The sequence below is a fragment of the Nesoenas mayeri genome (genome assembly GCF_963082525.1).
Source record: "Nesoenas mayeri genome assembly, chromosome: 1".
Taxonomy (NCBI): Eukaryota; Metazoa; Chordata; class Aves; order Columbiformes; family Columbidae; genus Nesoenas; species Nesoenas mayeri.
The window spans coordinates 106,397,531-106,417,685 of NC_137541.1; the positions used below are offsets into that span (position 1 = coordinate 106,397,531).

Sequence of the window (20,155 nt, forward strand, 5' to 3'; positions counted from 1 at the left end):
CTTGCAATGTTTTGCATACAAACTTAGCAGTAACTCACTGCTGACCTGGGCAATAGGTGTAGAAGTTGGATCGGGTTGAACGCTGCTGTTGCTGCTCGCATAGGCCTGTTTATTCAAAGCTGTGTGAACATACGGCTTTCCTATTACACTGACTTTCACAAGAAACCTGAAATGGCTAGAAAAAATGGCATTTGCTAAAATGACAGCTCAGGCGTGTTAATGCTGGAGGAGAAGGGCTCCCCAAGCAGGTCCTGGCATGGTGCTGGTGGCCGCAGCAGCCTTGGAGAGCATCCTGCATCCCGGCAGCACAGCGGGGAGAAGAGGTGGGTGCACAGCCCCCAGCTCCTCTGCCTCCTGCACAGTACCTGGGTCATTAGAGCCTCTCATAAGAGCAACTGGGCTCTGAAAAAGGCTTATTTGCTAGTCTGATCCTTTTAAATTGTGGTTTTTGTCTCTTGGAATCCAGATACTTTAATCAGGATTCAGCAGCTGCTGGTTCAGCTGTGCTTGTGCAGGAGTTCAGGTTGTGGTGGCTCTGGGCTCTGTCCCTTAGCAAGTAGGCACCTTCCTTGCTTGCCACTCAGATCCCCTCCAGGCTCCACACTTCTTCACACTTTACACTAATTCATGTTTTCTCTTTGAATCGGGAAATTATCTTTCCCTCCCCATACCCGTACCTCCCCCACCCTCTGCCCTCCCCCCCCCTCCCCCCCACGCCTTATGGCAACTATAATACAGAAAGAAATAATAGAAAGTTGAGAAACAGAAGGAGCTTGAGTGGGGGAGGTAAGCATCTAGAGAAGCAGACGGAGTTGGGGAGGGAAAACCCCTGGATCTATCCAGTAAATAGAGCAGAAATCTTGCTTGGCCTTTGTGGTGTTATTATTAGAACAACCACGCCTGAGTGCACGAAAGCTGCACAACCTTCAAGCATCCACATCCAGCTCTGCCACAGCAGGATCTTTTTTCTGCTTTGCTAAATGAGGGAGGGAGCATGAATGAGAGGATATGAAGACAAGAACAGTCTATAAATGATAAATATGATCAACTTCAATGAAACAGCTGTTTGGAAACCTTCAAAAATCTTCTCATGAGAACAGCTATTAGTGTATGTCTGTTTGACATTGGCTGTCAGGAAAACAGCCAACGTTAATGGATCCACAGAATGTAATGGGGAATCCATTTAAATGGTCTCTTGTCATTTTGTCATCCCACAAACCAAAAAAACAATTACTTTAACTCAGGAATGAAATGAACATGATAGTTTATATGATTCACTTGTATATTCTAAATTGATCAAAGTGCACACTAAAAATATATTAACAATCCATGTCTGATGCCTGAAATGCAGCATTTCCTGTATCTGTACAGGCTGCTTTTTCTCATTCAGTTTGGTGTCCAGCTGTTAATAATTTAAAGACTGTGGCTTTACAGTTTCTGTATTGCTTTATTTATTATGCATGTTATCATGATTCTGAGGCGCTACAGCCACACGCAGGTTCAGCATTGTGAAAACAGCCTGCGGAGTAAAACACCGAGTGAAGGGAACTGCTGGCTGGAAGAGATACCTGATCCCCATTTCACAGGACTGAGGCATAGGGAGTGTTGATATTTAACCCAGGCTCTTAGCAGAGGTAGATGGTGAAGCTTTGGCTGAACAGGTCTTCTGGATCTCAGCCCAGTGGTCTTTGAATAACCTTGCCACAAGGATGGCTTTTTTTATTTTTAATGGAGGTGAGAGATGCAGCCCTGTGCAGAAAATCAGACCTTCAGTGGTCCTGAAAGCCCACAGTCCACTCCTGTGATTGCATCCTCTGGCTTCAGGTCCCAGCAATGGTGCAAAGGACAATGTGCAAGGAATGAAGTAGAAGCGGGTCCCACTTTTGACAGACAATCACATCTGGAAATCCCCTTCAGAAAGGGTGCAGGCTCACTCATTTACCAGTGAGCTTCTTTCTCTCTGTTTTCCGGGAAGTTTTTCTAGAGCTTCTCTGCCCTGAGGTTGGGATGTTGTTCTTCAAACATCCAGCCTAATTGCATTCGTGGTGGGTTTATACTTATTTGTCCTTGGGCCACCATTGTCCTCTACCCTACCCAGTGCTTCTGCCTCCCTCTGAGCTTCACCCCCACCACAGGCTGACAATATCCATCTCCTCGCAGCTTTTTCACCAGCTCTTTTAGTTTCTATTCTGGACTGCCTAGAAAATCCACTCCTGTCTTTAAGTATTCTACAGGACTGTTCTGTTCTGTGTATTGTGCAATATTTCTGCTTTCTTGGTATTAGTAGGGCGTATTCTCCGACACAGCGATTCAGAGTTGCTGCAGGAGAAGGTGAGAAGGTTCGGATGTGCACTGGCTGGGGCCATGGCACAGAGTACTGGAAGCTTCTTAGTGCCCTGTCATTTGAAGATAAGCAATGTAATTGTGCTTTATTTTTCCTTTGGTACAGCACTATGCACAGCTCTGCCAGGTTTGCCAGCTAAGGGAGACTTGGATGGCTAAGAGGTCATGCTATTTTAGTAATATCTCTGAAGAGCAATGTGTGTCTACAACCGTAACTGTGTAGTAGAATTGTTTTAGCTAGGTTTCATTTTTAAGACTCACGCAAAGTATAGTAACCCAACTCCCACTCTTCTTATTTGTGAAACACTGCTGCCAAAGTGAGAAGAGCTTTCTACAAGTTAAATTTTGCAGCAGAATCTATTCTAGTCTAATGAAACATGTGAACATTTGACAAGTAGGTAAAACTTTCCACTCACTTACTGAGCTTCATCACAGAGAACTACTAAAGCTGCAGTCTAGACAGATTTTTTTCTGGGAGTAGGAAGGAACTGCTTGTGCCTGCCATTTCATTAGCCTCCAGGGTACAATTTGTAATCATGAATATCACATATCCTCAGCAATATAAAGAATGGGTGGGGTATCATTACTATCACTTGTAAATTTTTGTCCTGAGATGAGCTTCCCAAGGAGACAGTGCAGCTCAGAACAGGATCGAGGCACTTTATTTTGTGTTTCAGTATGTTGTCTGTAAAATAGACATAGTGCTTCCTTGCCCTCAAGGGGTAAAGGAAATATGAAAATCAGCTAATGATGGTGAGATATTCACCTACTGCAGTGGTGACAGACAGACAAGATATCAAAAGCTCTGCTTGAGATTTGGCAACATTACGTTATTACAGTGTCTATCATTTAGTAAGTAAATCCTCATTATGAACACCTAGAGGTTGCTGTCATTCATACTACAGACATCCCCACTATCAATCATTTTTTTTTCTCACCCTGATGCTGTTCCTTGCACTGACACTGTGGCCGGTTGCATAGAGCAGCACTACAAACATAGAGTGAAACCCACCTGCAAAATAACACTGAGAAGCAAAGTAAGGCTCCCTACTGGACAGAGTGTTCGAGGTCCCTTCAGTGGTGCTGAAGCTCTCAGAACCTGAACTTCAGCAGGTCTATCACCATATTATACCACCACTTTCATCCTGACATCCACAAAGTTTTGTGAACTGGATTTTTTTCTTATTAAAGAATAGCATCCCACACATGGCAGCATGGTTCCTGGGTTTCTCCCTTTGTGTCTGCTTCCTCCTTCTTCTCCTACAATACTTGTCCCGTCCGTTTCTCTATACAAAGCACACTGGTATGCCTTTGGCCCAGGTGAATGTTGTTTTGCATCAAAGAAAGCAACAAAACCAGAAAAAGCAAAACCTCCAAGCAGCTCTCTGACATGTTGCACTGACTCCCCTTCAAAAAATGGCAACTACTGCTGAAGATTGGAGAGCACAAATGCATTGGAAGTAGATGGGAGAAAGCCCCGAAATGTGCAAGCTCCTTGATTGGAGACAACATACTCCTGCAGATGTTTCATCACCAACCCCTTTCTCTGGCTTAGCTTCCCTCTTGGTGGTGTCCCTTAACAGCAGCATGTCCCTTCTTCTCTCGTGGAAGTGGTGATGGCCCTGCTGGACAAGGGCTGGGGGCTGTGCTTGCTTGGAGCAATAAAAACAATGTAAGGAACGAGCCCAGACACAAAATACCCATCATCTCAGTGAGCAAGGCAGGTGCTGGAGGAGGGGGCTGGCACACAGGCTGGGTCTCTAACACAGAGTTACCAATCCCTGGTAATGCTCTCTGTGTAGGAGGGCTCTGGCCATCAGCATTGCACAGGACTGTGTTGAGATTGAAGCCACCTCTGCTCTAGCTCTCTTGCCAGAGAGGGAATATGCTGGGGAGAGCAGGGCCAGGGTGTACTGCCCTGCTTGAGAGAGATGAGGGCAAAGGAGAGGAGCACATGGCTGGTGGAGTCACCAACCCAAGGCATGCTGGCTGTTTAGCTCTTTGCTGGAAAGGGGACACAGGAGGCACCTCCACTACCCTTCCTCCTGTGTGTGAGGGACTCTGCCAGCATCACGCTGCCATGTCCTGTAAGCAAAACAGGTGCAGCAGCATCTTGGCATCAGAAGAGGAGATGACTGGAGAGACTGTATCAATGCCTTTGTTCAGCCTGGAGAAGGGGAGACTGAGGAGACACCTCATCTCGGTCTACAGCTGCCTCACAAGGGGAGGAGGAGGGACAGGCGCTGATCTCTTCTCTTTAGTGACCAGTGACAGAACCTGAGGGAATGTCAGGAAGATGTGCCAGCGGAGGTTTAGGTTGGACATGAGGAAAAGGTTCTTCCCCCAGAGGGTGGTGCAGCACTGGAACAGGCTCCCCAGGGAGGTGTCACGGCCCCAAGCCTGACAGTGTTCAAGAAGAGACTGGACAACGCCCTCAGACACATGGTGTGAACTGTGGGGTTGTCATATGCAGGGACAGGAGTTGGACTTGATGATTCTTGTGGGTCCCTTCCAACTCAGGACACTCTACGATTCTGTAGAAGAAGGAGCAAGCCCAGTGCTGTAGCTGAGGACATACCCTGTGCTCTTGCTGCTTTACGTAGGTTGATGAGCAGAGGTGTAACAAGCCTGCTCCACTCTGCCAGCCACAGTAGAGCCCTGGCACCCCCCCATAGCCCTCTTTTCCTGCTTTGGCCCTTGGATATCTGGCTCCTGCATACGCTGAGGTTGGGAACATCTCCCCTGAGAAATTGTCTCAGACCTTTAGTGGACTTGGTTCATTTAATTTTCAGAGGCAGACTTCCAGGATTTCTCTGTGGAGGAATGGAAGTGTTCCTGAACCTCAGAAGTCCCTGTCTATTAAGGGAACCTCTTTTGATAGATGACAGTTAAAGTCACTCAGCAGGGTGGGCAGTTAATATCAGTCATTACACCCTGGAAGGCAACAGGCTAGCAACCTGTGTCAGAAATTAGTCGTGCATAACATGATGTAGTGAAAGAGCATATTGGCAGGAGAAGAGGTAAATGGGAGACCTATTCCGCCCTCTGCTCTTGCTTGAAACATCACTGTGGGAAGGTTGCGCAGCTTCTTTGCATTTTCATTTTGCTGCCTATAAAATTATTATCCATTTAGTCCACGTATTTCACATCGATATAGTAGCATTTCCTCCAGAGAGCTATTTTCAAACTGACAAAAGGGCATTGTCTAAAGGCTAAATGGTATAATGTGGTATGGAAATACGAAGAAGATAATGGTTGCTCTGATTTGGTGGGAGGAGAGGTGCTGTATCATCACCAGTGCCAGTTCTTGGCACTGGTCTTCCAAGCGAGAGCCTTTTCTTTTCAGCTAGGTTGATATAAGAGAGGCTAGGAGTCTTACCCTGTATTCTGTTTTTATCCTACAGCTGTCTCCAACCTGGATGCAGAGAGCAAACTGAGTGTCTATTACCGAGCACCTTGGCATCAGCAAAGAAACATCTTCCTCCCCTCCACCAGACCTCCTTGCGTGGAGGAGCTGCACCACCACGCCAAGCAGCACCTGCGAGCCTTGCGCAGAGGTAGGTGCTTCTTCTCGCTCCAGCTCCAGCTCCATCCATATGACACCCCTCCATGGTCCCCTCTGGGCAGCAGTGGTGTACTCAGGCACAGGCACAGGGCTGTGGGCACTGGTCTCCGCTGGGACTTAGGTACTCAGGCTAAGAAATAAATCTGAAGACATTCTAGCATTAGAAGAGGTTTGTGCCCTCTTTTGGCTTTTCTCTGCTTACTTGAGTAGAGCTGAAAAGGACTTTTTATTTTCCATTTTAAATTCTTTGTTTAAATGTTTTTCTATTAAAGTGGATATGTCTGAATTTTAAGTGTGTGCAAATTCATGCTCCAGCCCTAAAAGGCTGGAGGTACTGAGTGTATGAACAAGGCCATCTTGTCTCCCTCCGCTAAACAGATGTTAAACAGTGCCTCAGCTCCAGGACAGACAAGATTTAGCTTCCCAAGGGCTGAAATTGGAGCCCAGGGGTATTACAGAGTCTCCACAGAAACTGAGCTGTCTGCGTGGGGTTTCTAAGCATGATACTGGAGGAAATATGCATCCTTCAAGGGTGACAGCTGAAAGCCAGGTGATACCCCAAACAGCTTGGAAGGGTAGGGAAGGTGTCCCCTCCCAAGACCAGGGAACACCTCCTGGCATTGCCTGGCAAACAGGAGAGACCTGTAGCCTCAAAACCAGAGCAAAGCGGGAGCAATCAAGGTCACAACCAGGCTCCTGGATCCCTGCCACTAAGGGAATTTGCTAGGCACAAACATCTGAATGGCCCTACAACAGCACACTACCGGGAAGGCAAAAGATGGGGAAAGGTCAGTTTTCCCTGGGAACCTAACAAAGAGAAAATTCTTACCAGAAGCAAGTAGAAGTAGGCAAACAAGCCTGTCTTTCTTCTGAGCCATAAGGAAGGAGAAAATCCATGCAGGTCACCCTTAAAATGTCCAGCAGCAGCCTCCTGTGTTGGAATTGTTTTGCACCATTAGCTGTCATTGCCTTGCTCATTTATTATTGTTGTCAGGTTATAATAATAATCGATTACTCAGATCTGCAGAGCATCTGTTAGCTGGATAAAGCATTCCAATTAATTACTGCATTTGAACCTTTGTACAGATCTTAGCTCAAGAACACACTGAGAGTGCAGTATGTCTTCACAGCACTGCAAAGAGTGGTACAGCCGAATTGCAATCACAGTAGTGTGGGAGTAGAGCAGAGGTTGGCTTTTCTGTTCTCAGCAGCTCTGGTTTGCAGTTGTCCCAGGAGCAGGCTGATCTCTGCCTGCCATCTTGTGGGCAGGAGAAATCCTGACAGCAGCACAGGGAGGCAGCTGTCAGAAAATGCCTCATCATTTTCAAGCTACAAATCTCAGTTTTGGCAGCTTCCCATCCCCCGTGTTTAATAGCCGCTGTGCAGGTTCAGCGGGCAGCTTGTTGTGTGCTGCTTTATTTTATTTTCCAAATAACCGAATGTATTGGAGTGAAATTATAGTCTGAAATTTACCTTAAACATGTTTTTTTGTGTCTCAACTATTTCTTCTATCAGAATGTCATTATCTCTTTATCTGTTTGACCAGGAGTAATTACAACTAAATGTTAGGTCAGAAAACAGCTATGCTAGTAACAAACTTTTTTGGCTGGACCATGGCTATGTACATCAGGTGAATCCATCATCCCCTTCCAGCAGCACTCCATGCAAAGAGTAATTATCTGACCATCATCTAAAATTAGGGATGGGAAATCCATGAGCATTCCCTCATTCACATGGAAGGTTTCAGAGACTTGGGAGTGATGGTGGAAAAGGACTGAATATTGTGAGCTGTTGGTGAAGGAAAGCTCCTCTGGGCCTGAGGTGGAGAGATTTTGACTTTTCCAGGATGATCTCCATACCAGGACACAGAACTGCTGCTGCAACAACCTTCATGACGTCAAGCCAAAGCTCAGGACCTGGTGCTGCTGTGCAGCCAGGGAAGGAAATCCTACATGGGGCTGTGTTTCCTTTTTTCTCCTCAGAGAGGTATATTTTATATGGGTATTGCTCAGGAGTTACTGCATCTCAGTGTTTCAGGTCAACAGGAGCTGCAGGTTCGCATTGGGAATCAGGCCTCAGGTCCCAAGTGCTTAGAAAATAGCTCCTTTATCACCAAGATAAAGGGTATAAATCTTATTTGGGGACAATTCAAGTTTAGCGCACACACCGAGGTGTGTTGTGTGAGTGTTGTTCTTCCAGGGGCTTGGATGTCGGGTAAGTGCTTGTCCTCTTCAGTTGCAACAGGGATCATGGTCAGTGGAGAAGGACCTTCATCTTTGGAGTCCATGTCCTGTTCATGTCTCTGTTGTGCTGTTAATGGAGACATTTATATGTTTTTACAACTCTGAAAGACTCATGTCTTCTTTCTCCTCCAAAATAGAACATCGAAGCCGAGGTGATAACAGAGAGCAAAAAGTCCAAGGCCCCATCGCTGTGGTGGCTCCCCCATTTCCTCCATTCCCTGCAATCTGCAGTCAAAAGAGGCAAGCGATAAAGGACCGGCACTTCCTACCAGTAAGTCTTTCACTACAGCTATCACACACCAACACGTTATTAGCATGATGGGACCTAAGCATGACAGTGCTTCACAAGTGACCCCCTCACCCCTAGCCTGTGCAAGGTACAACACAGCTGACCTTAAAGACTGTCGGCAGCGTAACTCAGGTTGCAGCTTCCAGCAGCCAGCCCCAGGGTGGATGTTTCCATTGAGAAACCTCTTATTTTCACACATGGCCAGCGCACATATGTTCTCATTCATACACTCCTTCATGTTCTCCACTCCTGCTTTAGGTAGCACTTCCAGGACCCTCCTGTAATTTCAGTAAATGCTGTAATTTCAGCCCTGGCATTAGCATTGCCAGGAGACAAAAACTCAAGGGCTTTGAGTGCTGGCTTGAAGTTCACATGTGCAGACAGACCCAGCAGCACTTCTCCAGCTACAAGGAATGACAGTTCCCGCATATAAATGGGCAATGGCCCTGTTCTGCGTTGTCCACCTCCGTGCATTTTTTTCAGATGGTTCATGTCTCACACACGTCCCTGCAGCCAGCCAAGTGGGAAAACTAGCTGAAGATCTGGTCCTGGGTGTCTGTGCTGACTTGCCACTGCTGCACTAATTTGAAATCAAGTTAGTGTTGACAATATGGTATTTATCGTTGTTCAAGGAAATGTACCAGATCCAAAAGTTTAACTCTGATTGGTTTCCCAGTGGTTTCAGCAAGACTTGGGTGCCTCTGTGGCTCTGGGTGTTTGACCCATGAAAGGGTCATAGTAGTTACATTCTACCCTGTGTTAAAATTCATTGCATTCCTCAAACGATTTTAAACTCCGCAAGTCACACCTGGATTTGACTTTTAAGCAATGTGTATGTCTAGTGCCAGCCCTTAGTGTAAGGATAGATTTGTCCTGCATCTGCAGGTACAGGGACAGTGGCAACTACAGGGATGCTACACAAATGAGCACATTGTAAGTGTGTAACTACTAAATAGTCACTTACTTAGCTTAAAAATCCAAGTACATTCATCCTATTATACAGGATATATCACATAGGATTATATTAATCATATGGAAGCACTATAATGGTAAAAGAGTCACAGTGTAAAGCACTTGTCCAGGGACCAAAACATCATCTCGCCAGACCACAGGAAGAGAGGAAGAGTTTTGTTTCTCATTTGAGAGCATGAAATGCATGTTAAGGTTTTGATTAGTTTGACTATTCTGGCTTTTTCCTGCTTACCTGGATAATTTCAAGAAAAGCATCACCATCACTGCAGGCTTTGAACTGGTTAAGTTTTCAGGCCTTATGTTTCAACTGAAAGAAGATACCTTGATGTTAAGGGACAGCATACAACAGAGTTCCAAGACAGAAAGGAGAAACAGAATTACCTGTTTCTTCTTGATAGGTCATCACCAAAGCTAGTGCTAGTATACTCGTTGAAAGGTAAAGGAGATGTGACCCCATGTTGTGGATCAGAACTAGTTACAGACGATAGTTTGGACAGTATATTGAACATAAAGCTCTCTTAGAACCAGGTGGGGAACAAGGCATGTCTTTTGAAATTGTATGCTCAGTGGGGAAAGGCCTGAATCTTTGCTGTGTTTGGAAAACAACCAGTGTGTTTTAGACATTACTTCCATCTGTGGAACACAAAATAATAATAAACAGTGAGCAACCCTCTGAGTCCTGTATTAGCTGGCAAAATTAAGTCATGCTGAAGGCAGATGTCTTGGCTTCATCAGCAAGTCCACCTTTTTCTTTTCAAGAGAGAGAATATTAAGCTTTTTTGCCCACCCATATTGGGCCTTTTATTGGAAGTTGACCAGGTTCAGTGTTCCCCTAAGGATGAACAAACCAGAGCTCCTTGAGGGTTGTCCTCCTATCGATTTCAAGGCACTTGGCAATGTTCTGCTTTGGTAATTGCGAATACTCCGAGGCCAGAGTACTTCAAAGTGCCTTGACCCGTTTTTTAGAGAACTCCTTGTTCGTGGACCAACTGTAAAAAGAGAGAACAAGGCAAAATGAAGCTGCACATGAATGCTCTGTGTGGCAGAAGGTTAATCAGAGATTTTTACAAGACACTGCAACAATGAATAGCTAATTGATATTTTGCCAACCATCATGACTTAATGATATAATTACAAAAGAAAGTTGAGAATGCTGTTATTGGCTAGCTTGCCCTTTTTGGCATAAGTTCTTTGTCATCTGCAAATGTGTATCTGCTTCAGAGGCTGTTGGTAATGTTTGATGTCTGATTCCAGTCAATTGTATCATCTATTCATCAATGAACTAAAGGTGTTAATTCCCACAAGAATTTTTATTTGTGGTATAGCAGTGTGTTCTGTATACCACTTTTCTGATGCATTGGAAAGGTGCTGGTGAACACAATATTAAACAATAAATGCCCCCTTCTTCATTTCTTATGAATTCAGAAAGTGATCAGTTAAAACCTGGGAATTTTTTAAAAATTATAGGATCTGACTTTTCCAAACTGCATATCTAAGTTAAAGGCATGAAATAAGTGGCTTGATTTTGAAAAAAATGTTCCCATTACCACTGTGAGGACTAGGAGAACTATCACTACTGAGAGATACTGCCAAACAGGTCACCTATGTCTAGACCAGCCAAGACTTCCATCTTAGTACATTTCGACTACTGTTTATATTGCTACCAATTAGGTGGTTATGAGCTTTTCCAAATATCTTGCATATTGTATAGTAAAGCTAGAGAAAATCAGCCACAACAGATGAAGATTCACTTCAAAGCATGACTATGTTTACAAGGAGAAAGATGGTAAAGTCACACAAATTCCAAGAAAGGCCAAATCAATTCAAGCCCAAAGCAACTAATGCCAGTGTAAATGGGCTTGGAGGGATGTTTTATACTATTCCATCACAATGTCAATTTGTCATGGAGAAGAAGTAAAGAACTAGAAATGACACAGGACCTTTTCTGTCTCAGGCAAGACAAGTTTGGAGTTAGCTTTACAGTCTGCTCTTGTTGCAGGAACTGTCCCGATTTGTCTGATGAAAGGCCCGATTAACCCACAGCCCAGAAGGGGATCCTTCAGGAAAGAGTATAAGAACAGGGCATGGTTTATGCCATTTATTTTTGCATGATTTGTCCTTCCAGTTTCATACAGAAATTAGTTACAGAACTCTTGAGCCAGAAATCAAACATAGAATAGCCAACAAAGAACCTTTCTGCATTGATTCTGAGACTTGTTTCATCTACTTTTTTAGCAAATTTACACCTTTGGCCTCAACCGTCTCCTGTGACAGTGACTTCAATAATCTGTATGAAAATGCATCTTTTAATTGTTTCCTGATACCTCATAATTTCATTGCATGTCTTCTAGTTCTTAGACTGCGAGAAATAGTGAGCTCTGATTCCCCATTTCCTTTCTCCATGCCCCTCCTGGTTTTGCAGACATGATTTTACTTTCCTATCCATTCCAGTCATTCATTTTTAAAGCTGAAAAACTCTAGCATACTTAGTCTCTCTCTACACAGAAGAACTATACAACCAAACACATTTATAAGTATCGTTCATTCAGGCATTTTTGCCAATGGAAAAAAAAATCTGAGGTGAGTACGAGGAAGGTATGAACTTGGGAAAATGAGGGAAATATTCCTTACACTTGTTCCCATGACAACCCTGCCTGTAGCACTGCTGAGGCCAGTCACTGAGTGTGAAGATGCTGTGTCATTCCAACTGCATTTCAGCCTTCTCTCACATATTCTCTGCATTTTTTTCTTTCTCTGGTTTTCCCAAGTCCATCCAGCCAGGCTGCAAAATCTCAGTGCTCAAGTTCAGGATGTCATGGGACCACGCTTTCTCAACCCCCTCCTGGCACAGCTGTTATAATAAAACAAGGAAGAGAAAGCAAGGAACGCATAATATTTGGAAAATCACACTCACAATCACACAAAGTTCAGTGTCAGGTTGTTTAGAATTACAATCTGAGCAGAAATCTAAGGGACAAGACGCAGGAGGTTGTTTTCCAGTCAGGCTTTGCCTCTCCCCGAGACCTCAGCTAGAGCAAATGTGAAGAGAAAATAATGCATCAGGTAATTCTATTCCACTTCCCTGCCATTTAAAAAATATTCCCTGTGTTCTGCCTTAGCATGCTTTGTACAGCAAAGGGAAACACAACTGAATGTACTAACTTTCACATAGTTTTGTGCTGAAACCATACAAAGCCTCAGAAAAAAATAACTGAGTTAAGGGCTGGGCACAGGTCGGGCTATACAGTTTCTGTGTGAAAATACTGCCTGTAGCTGTTGGAAATAAAACCTACCTGGCATTACTCATTAGAATGAACTTGTATAGCACTATTTGTGCACTAAACGTAATACCTACTACCCCGTATCATGGGATGATTATTTTGTACCTTTGTCTGCTGGAATGCCATGTGTGGTGTGACTTCTGTCAGAAAACATGTCTTTTCTTTGGCTTTACCTTGTCAAAACATTAGATCAGTACATTAATCGTTAAAGGATTATCAGTACTTTAACTGATCACATTTGTGATGCTCAAAAAAAAAAAAAAAGAAGAAGAAGAAGTAGAAAACACCTACAAGCAGATAAAACAGAAACTGGAGGAAAATGAAACGTACTGAAATATAAATGTTGTGAACAGGGCTGTGTTTTGCAGCAGAAATAGCAGAGTCAGAAATATTCCCGTTGTTTTCTCTTCAGCATCAGTTGACTGCATAAGAAAGCTGCTGTATAGGTGCGAATGTTAATTCCTAATTAAGTAGTCAACTGTACTCTGAAAACACTGGAAAGCTGCTAACCTTTTATTAGTATTTCTTCTCATTTTACCAGACCTTTAATTTTTCCACCATACAAATCAATACCATTTTCTTGTGAGTTAATGAAGCAGCGGGCTCTCTGTTTTACAGGCAGACGGGGAGGTTTCACCCAGTGCCACAGAAGGAGTCAGTACTCAGCTCACATGAATGTGGGATTAAACGCTAGTTCGCACTTATTCTACATGTTACCTTTCCAGTATTTGAACGTTTGCTTTCAAACACCAGATCAGGATGTACAGTTAATAAGTACGTATTATTTCGGTGCTCACGTAGGGTGAAAGCATCCTGCAAATGTTCTGTCTGCTGTTGGAAATAGACTACGCATGATGCCTGCAGACACTGAAGCTTCATGCTAATGCTCTGCTCGGGTGAATATCACCTGCTTTATTCATAAGGTTGTCCTGGGAAGGAAATTTCTGCCACCTAGTGCCACAGAAGCCTGAAGTCAGAAATAATGTTGATCCCTTATGCTTTTTATTAGCTGCAACTTTTGGTGGCAGGCATAGAAAACAATCCTCTGGAGATCACTGTTGTGCTGCTAGCCACCTCCTGCCCTCACCAAGGCTGTGTTGGTGCTGCTAGCACCAGCCCTGTGCTGCTGGGGCTGTCACTCAGCCACCGAGATGTCCTGCGAGGTAATTCCTTGCCTACATGGTCAAACATGGTTGAGGAGAAAGGAATCAACTCAGCCATGCCTAAATTTGATAAACATGTTGAGGATAAATGCTCTTAATGAGGCTTTAGCATTCTGAAGACATCTTTAATTGCCTGAAGAAAAATTAGTTTATTCTTAGGTTTATGTTTTTCCCCTTGCCATTGCACTATACCCAATATGTCCTGTGCACTAACTTTGAAATCCTAGTATCTCCTGTAATGCTGTTGCTATGAGTAAGGTACATGATTTAATGCAAATGATGCTTCTTGCACTAGTCTTCCCTTATATCTTGAAGATCCCAAACAACAGTAGCATCTCAGAGCTTTGGGGGCTAGAAAACAGAAGAGGAGCTTAAATGGTATTTTTACCATCTTATTGGCTCATTCATTTCCTTCTCCAGATCCCAGCTCTGGGACAGTAAGTGAGGCAGGCCCATAAATTGCCAGGCTGGCAAGGCTGTCGACTGCTAAATTGCTTCTTTGTCACTGCACTGATGGAGTGCAAGATTTTCATTTGCTAAAAGGGTGAATAGTGTGTCCTGACATAGGTACCTGCAAGTGACACAAGGCTTTTCCTAAAATCAGTGGGGAGAGTGTTCAGGGGTGCTTCATCTCACCTCAAATTAGGTGCTGAAGGAAGGTGAGCTGAACTGCTCTGTGGCAAAGCCCCTTTCTCTTTCTGTGTAGGGCAAGCCTTGTTCACTCGTTCAGACTTGGACATCTGATTGTAGTGCACAGAAACTGAAGACTTTCACATTGAAGAGATGAAGTGCACTGAGAAATAAGATCACATGCACATGCAACCAAGATTTTTGCTGCAAAGCATTTTCATGAGCACAATAGCACCTCTGCAACTGAAGTTGATGGGATAGCTCAGAAAATAAAGCTGCTCACATTTGTCAGTGATTGCAGAATACATCCCTATTCAAGCATTTATGCACTAGCTTGGTTTCAAAGCAATCTTAGCCCATTAAAGAAAAATGCCTATTTAAAATATTCTGGCTTTGTATTTAACAGATTATCACTGTTGCTGTTTGCCAAGCACACCCACACAAAATAAATTCACTTTGAAAACTGCCTGTGTTTTGCCCATCAGACCAGAACAGCCTTGGGTATATAATAATTTCTTGCTTAAGTATGTGTTTACCCTGGACATTTAGATTCTGGTCTTCTGAGTGAATGAGGACATTTGAAGAATGGCAGCTCTCTCTCCTCCAGGATGGAGGTGTCAAAATGTTGAGGCTGCTGCTATATCTCAGTGTGCCTTGGCTGCCTGGCAGCAGGCACCACATGGGAACAGACAGCAGGTGACCTCAGGACCCTTTGGCCAGGTAGCAGTGGCACCAGCTTTCCCAGGAGCACCGCTGTGACAGCAGGAGCTGAAATTTTGCTGGTTACCTCCATTTTTGTCCTATCTCTTCATGGTAGGAACTTAACCAAGGAAGTTTGTCCTGCTGTGTTTTAACAGGGACCTGAGACTTTAGCACATCAAATGATAGCTGTAGATACATGTGACTTGGGTGGGTATTTTTTTGGAGGCGTCAGGCAGAGCAGCACATGGGGGAGGTAGGAAAGCCCTGCACCAACAGGACAGAAGGGTAGCCAGACCTTGCTTGTGTCAGCTGTAGCCCACACGACTTTCTCCAAAGCCAAAGTCAAGGTCCCGCTGTTTCTCCTGGGAGGTTTGCCCTGAGCAGCTCGTGCATATACCTGTGACTGGAGCTTGGGGCAGGAGGTCCCTCCTGTCTTCTTCTCCTTGTGCACTGACTAGGACCATCATAAAATCTGTGGGGCATTGCAAGGATTTTCATATCCTGAACTCTTGCCACCTCAGCAGCATTTGCATCCCCCTGTCTCAAGCCCCACCAGAGATCGTCTGACACCTTCCATGGGAAAGCTGAATTTCAGTTCAAACCCTGATCCCATTAGCTGCAGTCAGTCTGCTCAGAGCAGGTGACTGGAAGCTCATCTGGAGGACCAAGGGTGAGATCATGCTTGGGTATCTAAAAAGTAGACTGAACTGGTTGATGTATTCAGTACCTCCACAGCCTTTGTTGCATGAACAGAAGAATTTGTCCTGTGATAAGGACTTCTCCCCGCTTGGGAGAACTGGTTTTGCATTGACCTGGGTAGAAACAGCCTGCTGGAAATGTTAACTGGGAACAGTCCTTTTTTGATGTCCCCACTCTGCTCTCCTGTAAGGCTTATGGGCACCTCATTTGGAGGCTGCCTTTGGTTTTAGTCCTGCACATGGGACTAGAGCAAAGAAGGAGGTGTTGCACCATCTAGGAACAGAGTAGGACAAGATGGAGAATTAGGCCTTTTGAGACTCATTTCAACTTTTCTTTTGAGGGGAGACCATATAATGCAAAGTCTTTCAAACTGATGCTTGTTGTTCATCTATCACAATGGTGCTGATAATGACTGGGAAGAAAAATGTTCATAAGATTATTTGTCAGGTCTGCTAACTACTGCAGGGGGAGATAATAACCTACACTGAGAAATACATGCTAGAGCTTTCCAGTGTGACCAACAGACCTGTTTTCTTTATCTCCTTTTTTGTTTTATTCCCTATTTCAAAAGAAGTCACCCTACAGTTCTTGTTTTTGTAAAAAAGGACATTGCAACAAACAAACCAGAGTTTCTGCCAGATGAGGATTTCAGAGGTGCAGGGATGCTGTGAGACCCAGGACATCATGGGCGTCACTGTTTGTCCTTTCAAGCATTACAAAAAGTGACAAAAAGCCAATTGGCTGTTGTCATCCTGACACAATGATTGCAACCTTAGAGATGTAATGTTAACATCAGAAAACCTTAGCAGTCAATTTATTTGAAAAATCACCCTCAGGACTACCATTATTTATATCCATTGCTTAACTACCTCATGCAAAAAATGTCCTTTATATTGTGAAATAGATAATATATAATGTAATTGGATAAGTACCTTGCGCTGCTTCAGCTCCAGGCAGTACACAGTTTGCGTTACCGAATCAATACAAGGCATTCTTGGGACAATTTAAGCATGTCTGTACAAGGAGGTTGAACCAATTTCACTGCAGTTTTTGTCTAATCTAAGTAAGCAAAATCAGCACAGACTTCACAGGGGTCCAAACCACTCTGTGGGCATCGTTGCTTGAGCTGCATTTTGTAGACAAGTAGTTTGTTCTGGGGAGCAAACCCATCCGTAGGAAACAGGGTGGAAACCTCAGCTTGTTTTGCCTCTGATCCTAGTTTATCCAGACAAAAATGATATGTTATTACCAGAAACGTTTTGTGTGTGTTTTTAATTTTAATTTTCTTTTTTTTTTTACATTTCACATTTATAGTTTAACAGCACCCGTTCGCCCTCCCCAATTGAGTGTTGCCACATGACCCCTTGGAGTAGAAAGGTACTGGAAAAACAAGCAATCCTCAACTAACAGCTCTGTCTCACTCCTCTCCCTTCCAGATCCCAACCCTTCTTGCTTGCTTTTCACTTGCTAACTTTACCATGCTAAAAAAAATGCCTTTTCTGTTTTTTCTCTTGTCAGTAAGACAAAATAATTACTTTTTTCTCCCCTCACTTTCATTCTTCACCTCAGATGGGTTTCAGGAGCTCGTGGCCACAAGGCCACCTCCTCCTATCACCTCCTTTAAAGGGCGTGAACCGGGACAGAGTCTATATAATTATCGATTGTATTTAATTCTCTTGCAATGTTTTTGAAACAGCCGTTTTTCTTCTTTTTTTTTCTTAAATTTCCTAAATGGTAAGAAACTGCTTAGGCAATGCCAACACAACAGTGGGTGTTTATTCTCTGGCCATTTGGTGATGCCGCTGTCTGGAGAGGAGGAGCTCTGGCAGCCAGGGTCACTTCTCCTGCTTTGTCCAGAGCTTCATTGTCATCCAGGGGAGGAATCGGCAACAAATGCAGCCTCTGTGTGTGTGCGTGTGTGTAAGGGTTTGGTTTTTTTGCATGCATGCACCAAACTTTTTTTTTTTTTTGGGGGGGGGGAGTTACCTAGGAAACAAAGTCTTTTGTGCTCGAAGTTTATATGAGCTATTCACGTTTGCTGGGGCTCAGCACAAAAGCTGCAGGCAGAAAGAAAGCTGCGATGTTTGACTGAAATCCTACGTGGGAAAAGGGGGCTTTCTGCGGGCGGGAGGAGGAGGAAGCGTGCCTTGTCTGGGGCCTGGGGGTGCAGCGGGAGGTGATGCTGGCGAGGTAAGTAAGTGCCCTCCGACAGTTTAAACAGTAGCTGCCGAGTTAAGATCTTAAATGCTTTTGGGGCTGAGGCGTAAATGCTGTTTGGCAAGCCTGAGGTGCTTAATTCCCCTGGGATTTGTGAGGAGCCTGGGCGGCGGAATGGCAGAAGTACAATGGCAGCCCGGGCGAGATCCTGCCGTGTTCAACACCCACCCGCTCAACGCCCTGCCAAGGAGATGGAGAGCAATATTTTATCTTCGCCGTGTTCGCTATCGAAACTAAAACTGGCAAATGAAGTGTAAATGGCAGGCGTGAGGGGGAAGGCTGGTAGTTAAGCAGCTGGGAATTCGGGACTGAAGAAGCCAGAATGAAAGGGATTGTGCTTCATTTTTAAAAAACTGAGAGGCAGACAGACGTCCTGAGCTGGTTGAAGAGTTCTCACAGCTCACAGAAGAATGTATTAATGGAAAAAGGGAGGGAAAATAGGCAGAAAAAGGTAAGTGTTTCTCCCCTCCATCCCTTCCAAACAAAACAGAAACTTTTTTTTATTTTTTTGCAAACAAAGAGAGCCCCAAACCTGAGTTGGTAGCCAGCACCACATGAAAAGATGCTTAGTTTATTTCTCTTTTACTAGATGAAATTATAGCGGCTTTGCAAGACAAGGTGTTGTTGGGGGATCTGTTATTTCTTCAAAAACAAACCAAACCACCTGTGTTTCTTCCACACAGTTTACTTTTCTCTGAATTTCTTTATCTTCCATATCTAGCGCTTCTTGTAGCATGCTGTAAAAATGTGCATGGTTTTGAAATTCCCCTTCTAATTTCTTCTGGTGGTGGCTACTCTTCTCTTTGGCCACTGTCCCCTCACACTGGCACTGTTAATGTCTGCTACTCCCCAGTGCCGACCTGCTGGCTAGTTGTGACTTCGCTCTGCTGATGGTCTGAGTTTGTAAAAATGAAATGCAAATGGGTTGCTGAAGTACGCAGGGGTCTTCTTTAAAACCCTGGGCCTTCTGATGCTTCTCCTCAAATGAACGGGTTACACGGAGCCAGTCCTCACTGGTAATCAGCAGACTGGGGTGTTCAAAAGATTGCGGGTGCAAATGAGGGCCCACATGTCTAATGCTGATGGTAATTGAGGGCACGCCTGCAACGGCTACCCAGGAGTGCAGGACGTGCCCCTTCTGATGGAGGAGATATCCTGTAAATGTCACTCTAATTACGCAGGATGTTGAGGTATTTTTCTCCTATTAGCAGGATGTTGTTTTTCCATTGGAGAATAGCTTGTGCTGTGTGACTGAGCTAGAACGGTTCCTCCTTGTATCCCTGTAATTGATTTCTGCTCTATGTGTCTGCTTTGTTTCAAAATTAGCTTTGTGTGCCTGAGTGGGAGACACTGATTTTGAATGTATTCATTTGCAGTCCCATCCACCAGAGGACGAAGATACAGATGTCATGTTAGGGCAGAGGCCGAAAAATCCAATACATAATATCCCTTCTACACTGGATAAACAAACCAATTGGAGTAAAGCACTACCTCTCCCAACTCCAGAGGAGAAAATGAAACAAGATGCCCAAGTGATATCTTCTTGCATTATCCCCATCAATGTCACTGGTACAAATCTCTTCTATTTCTTTTCGTATTTATTGCATGGTTCAAGGGAGGTCAAGTACTTATTTTGTTTAATTTATTTGAAGTCACAAGATTGTGCAGTCTGGGGGCTAAGACTCTAGATTGAGGATTTAGTTTCTGGAAGACAGTGGGCTAAATTCATCCCTCATGCGTGGCCGCTGGAGTCACTGGAGCTGCATCTAGGATTAATTTGGCCCATATTTTCAGAGTCATGCTATACAGTGTAGCGTACCACTGCTTCACTGTGTAAACAATGTACTTGTGTTGTGTATATAACCTACAGTCTGTATTTACAAAGACCTCAAATAACTTTTTGAATGTAGCTGCCTGAAATAATGAAGAAAGTCACTGAAATTAATCATATGATTATCATGTGTAGCAGGAGAAGAGAAAATAGAGAATGTAGGCTACTATTTGCAGTGCTTTAAACATGTGAGGCTTGAATGTGTAGCATGCAAACCATC

At 44.1% G+C, this 20,155-nt stretch overlaps 1 protein-coding gene across 1 annotated transcript in view; it reads left to right on the plus strand.

The window, feature by feature from the left end:
* The window catches only part of NHS (NHS actin remodeling regulator), a gene marked incomplete at its 5' end in the record, with an annotated part of 257,135 nt that overhangs the window by 227,740 nt on the left and 9,240 nt on the right, over positions 1–20,155 (plus strand). Inside the window, 4 exons of the mRNA XM_080356101.1 lie at positions 5,748–5,900; positions 8,289–8,422; positions 17,202–17,264; positions 19,481–19,673. Coding sequence (XP_080212227.1) covers positions 5,748–5,900; positions 8,289–8,422; positions 17,202–17,264; positions 19,481–19,673 — 543 coding nt within the window. The remainder of the gene's footprint in view (positions 1–5,747; positions 5,901–8,288; positions 8,423–17,201; positions 17,265–19,480; positions 19,674–20,155) is intronic.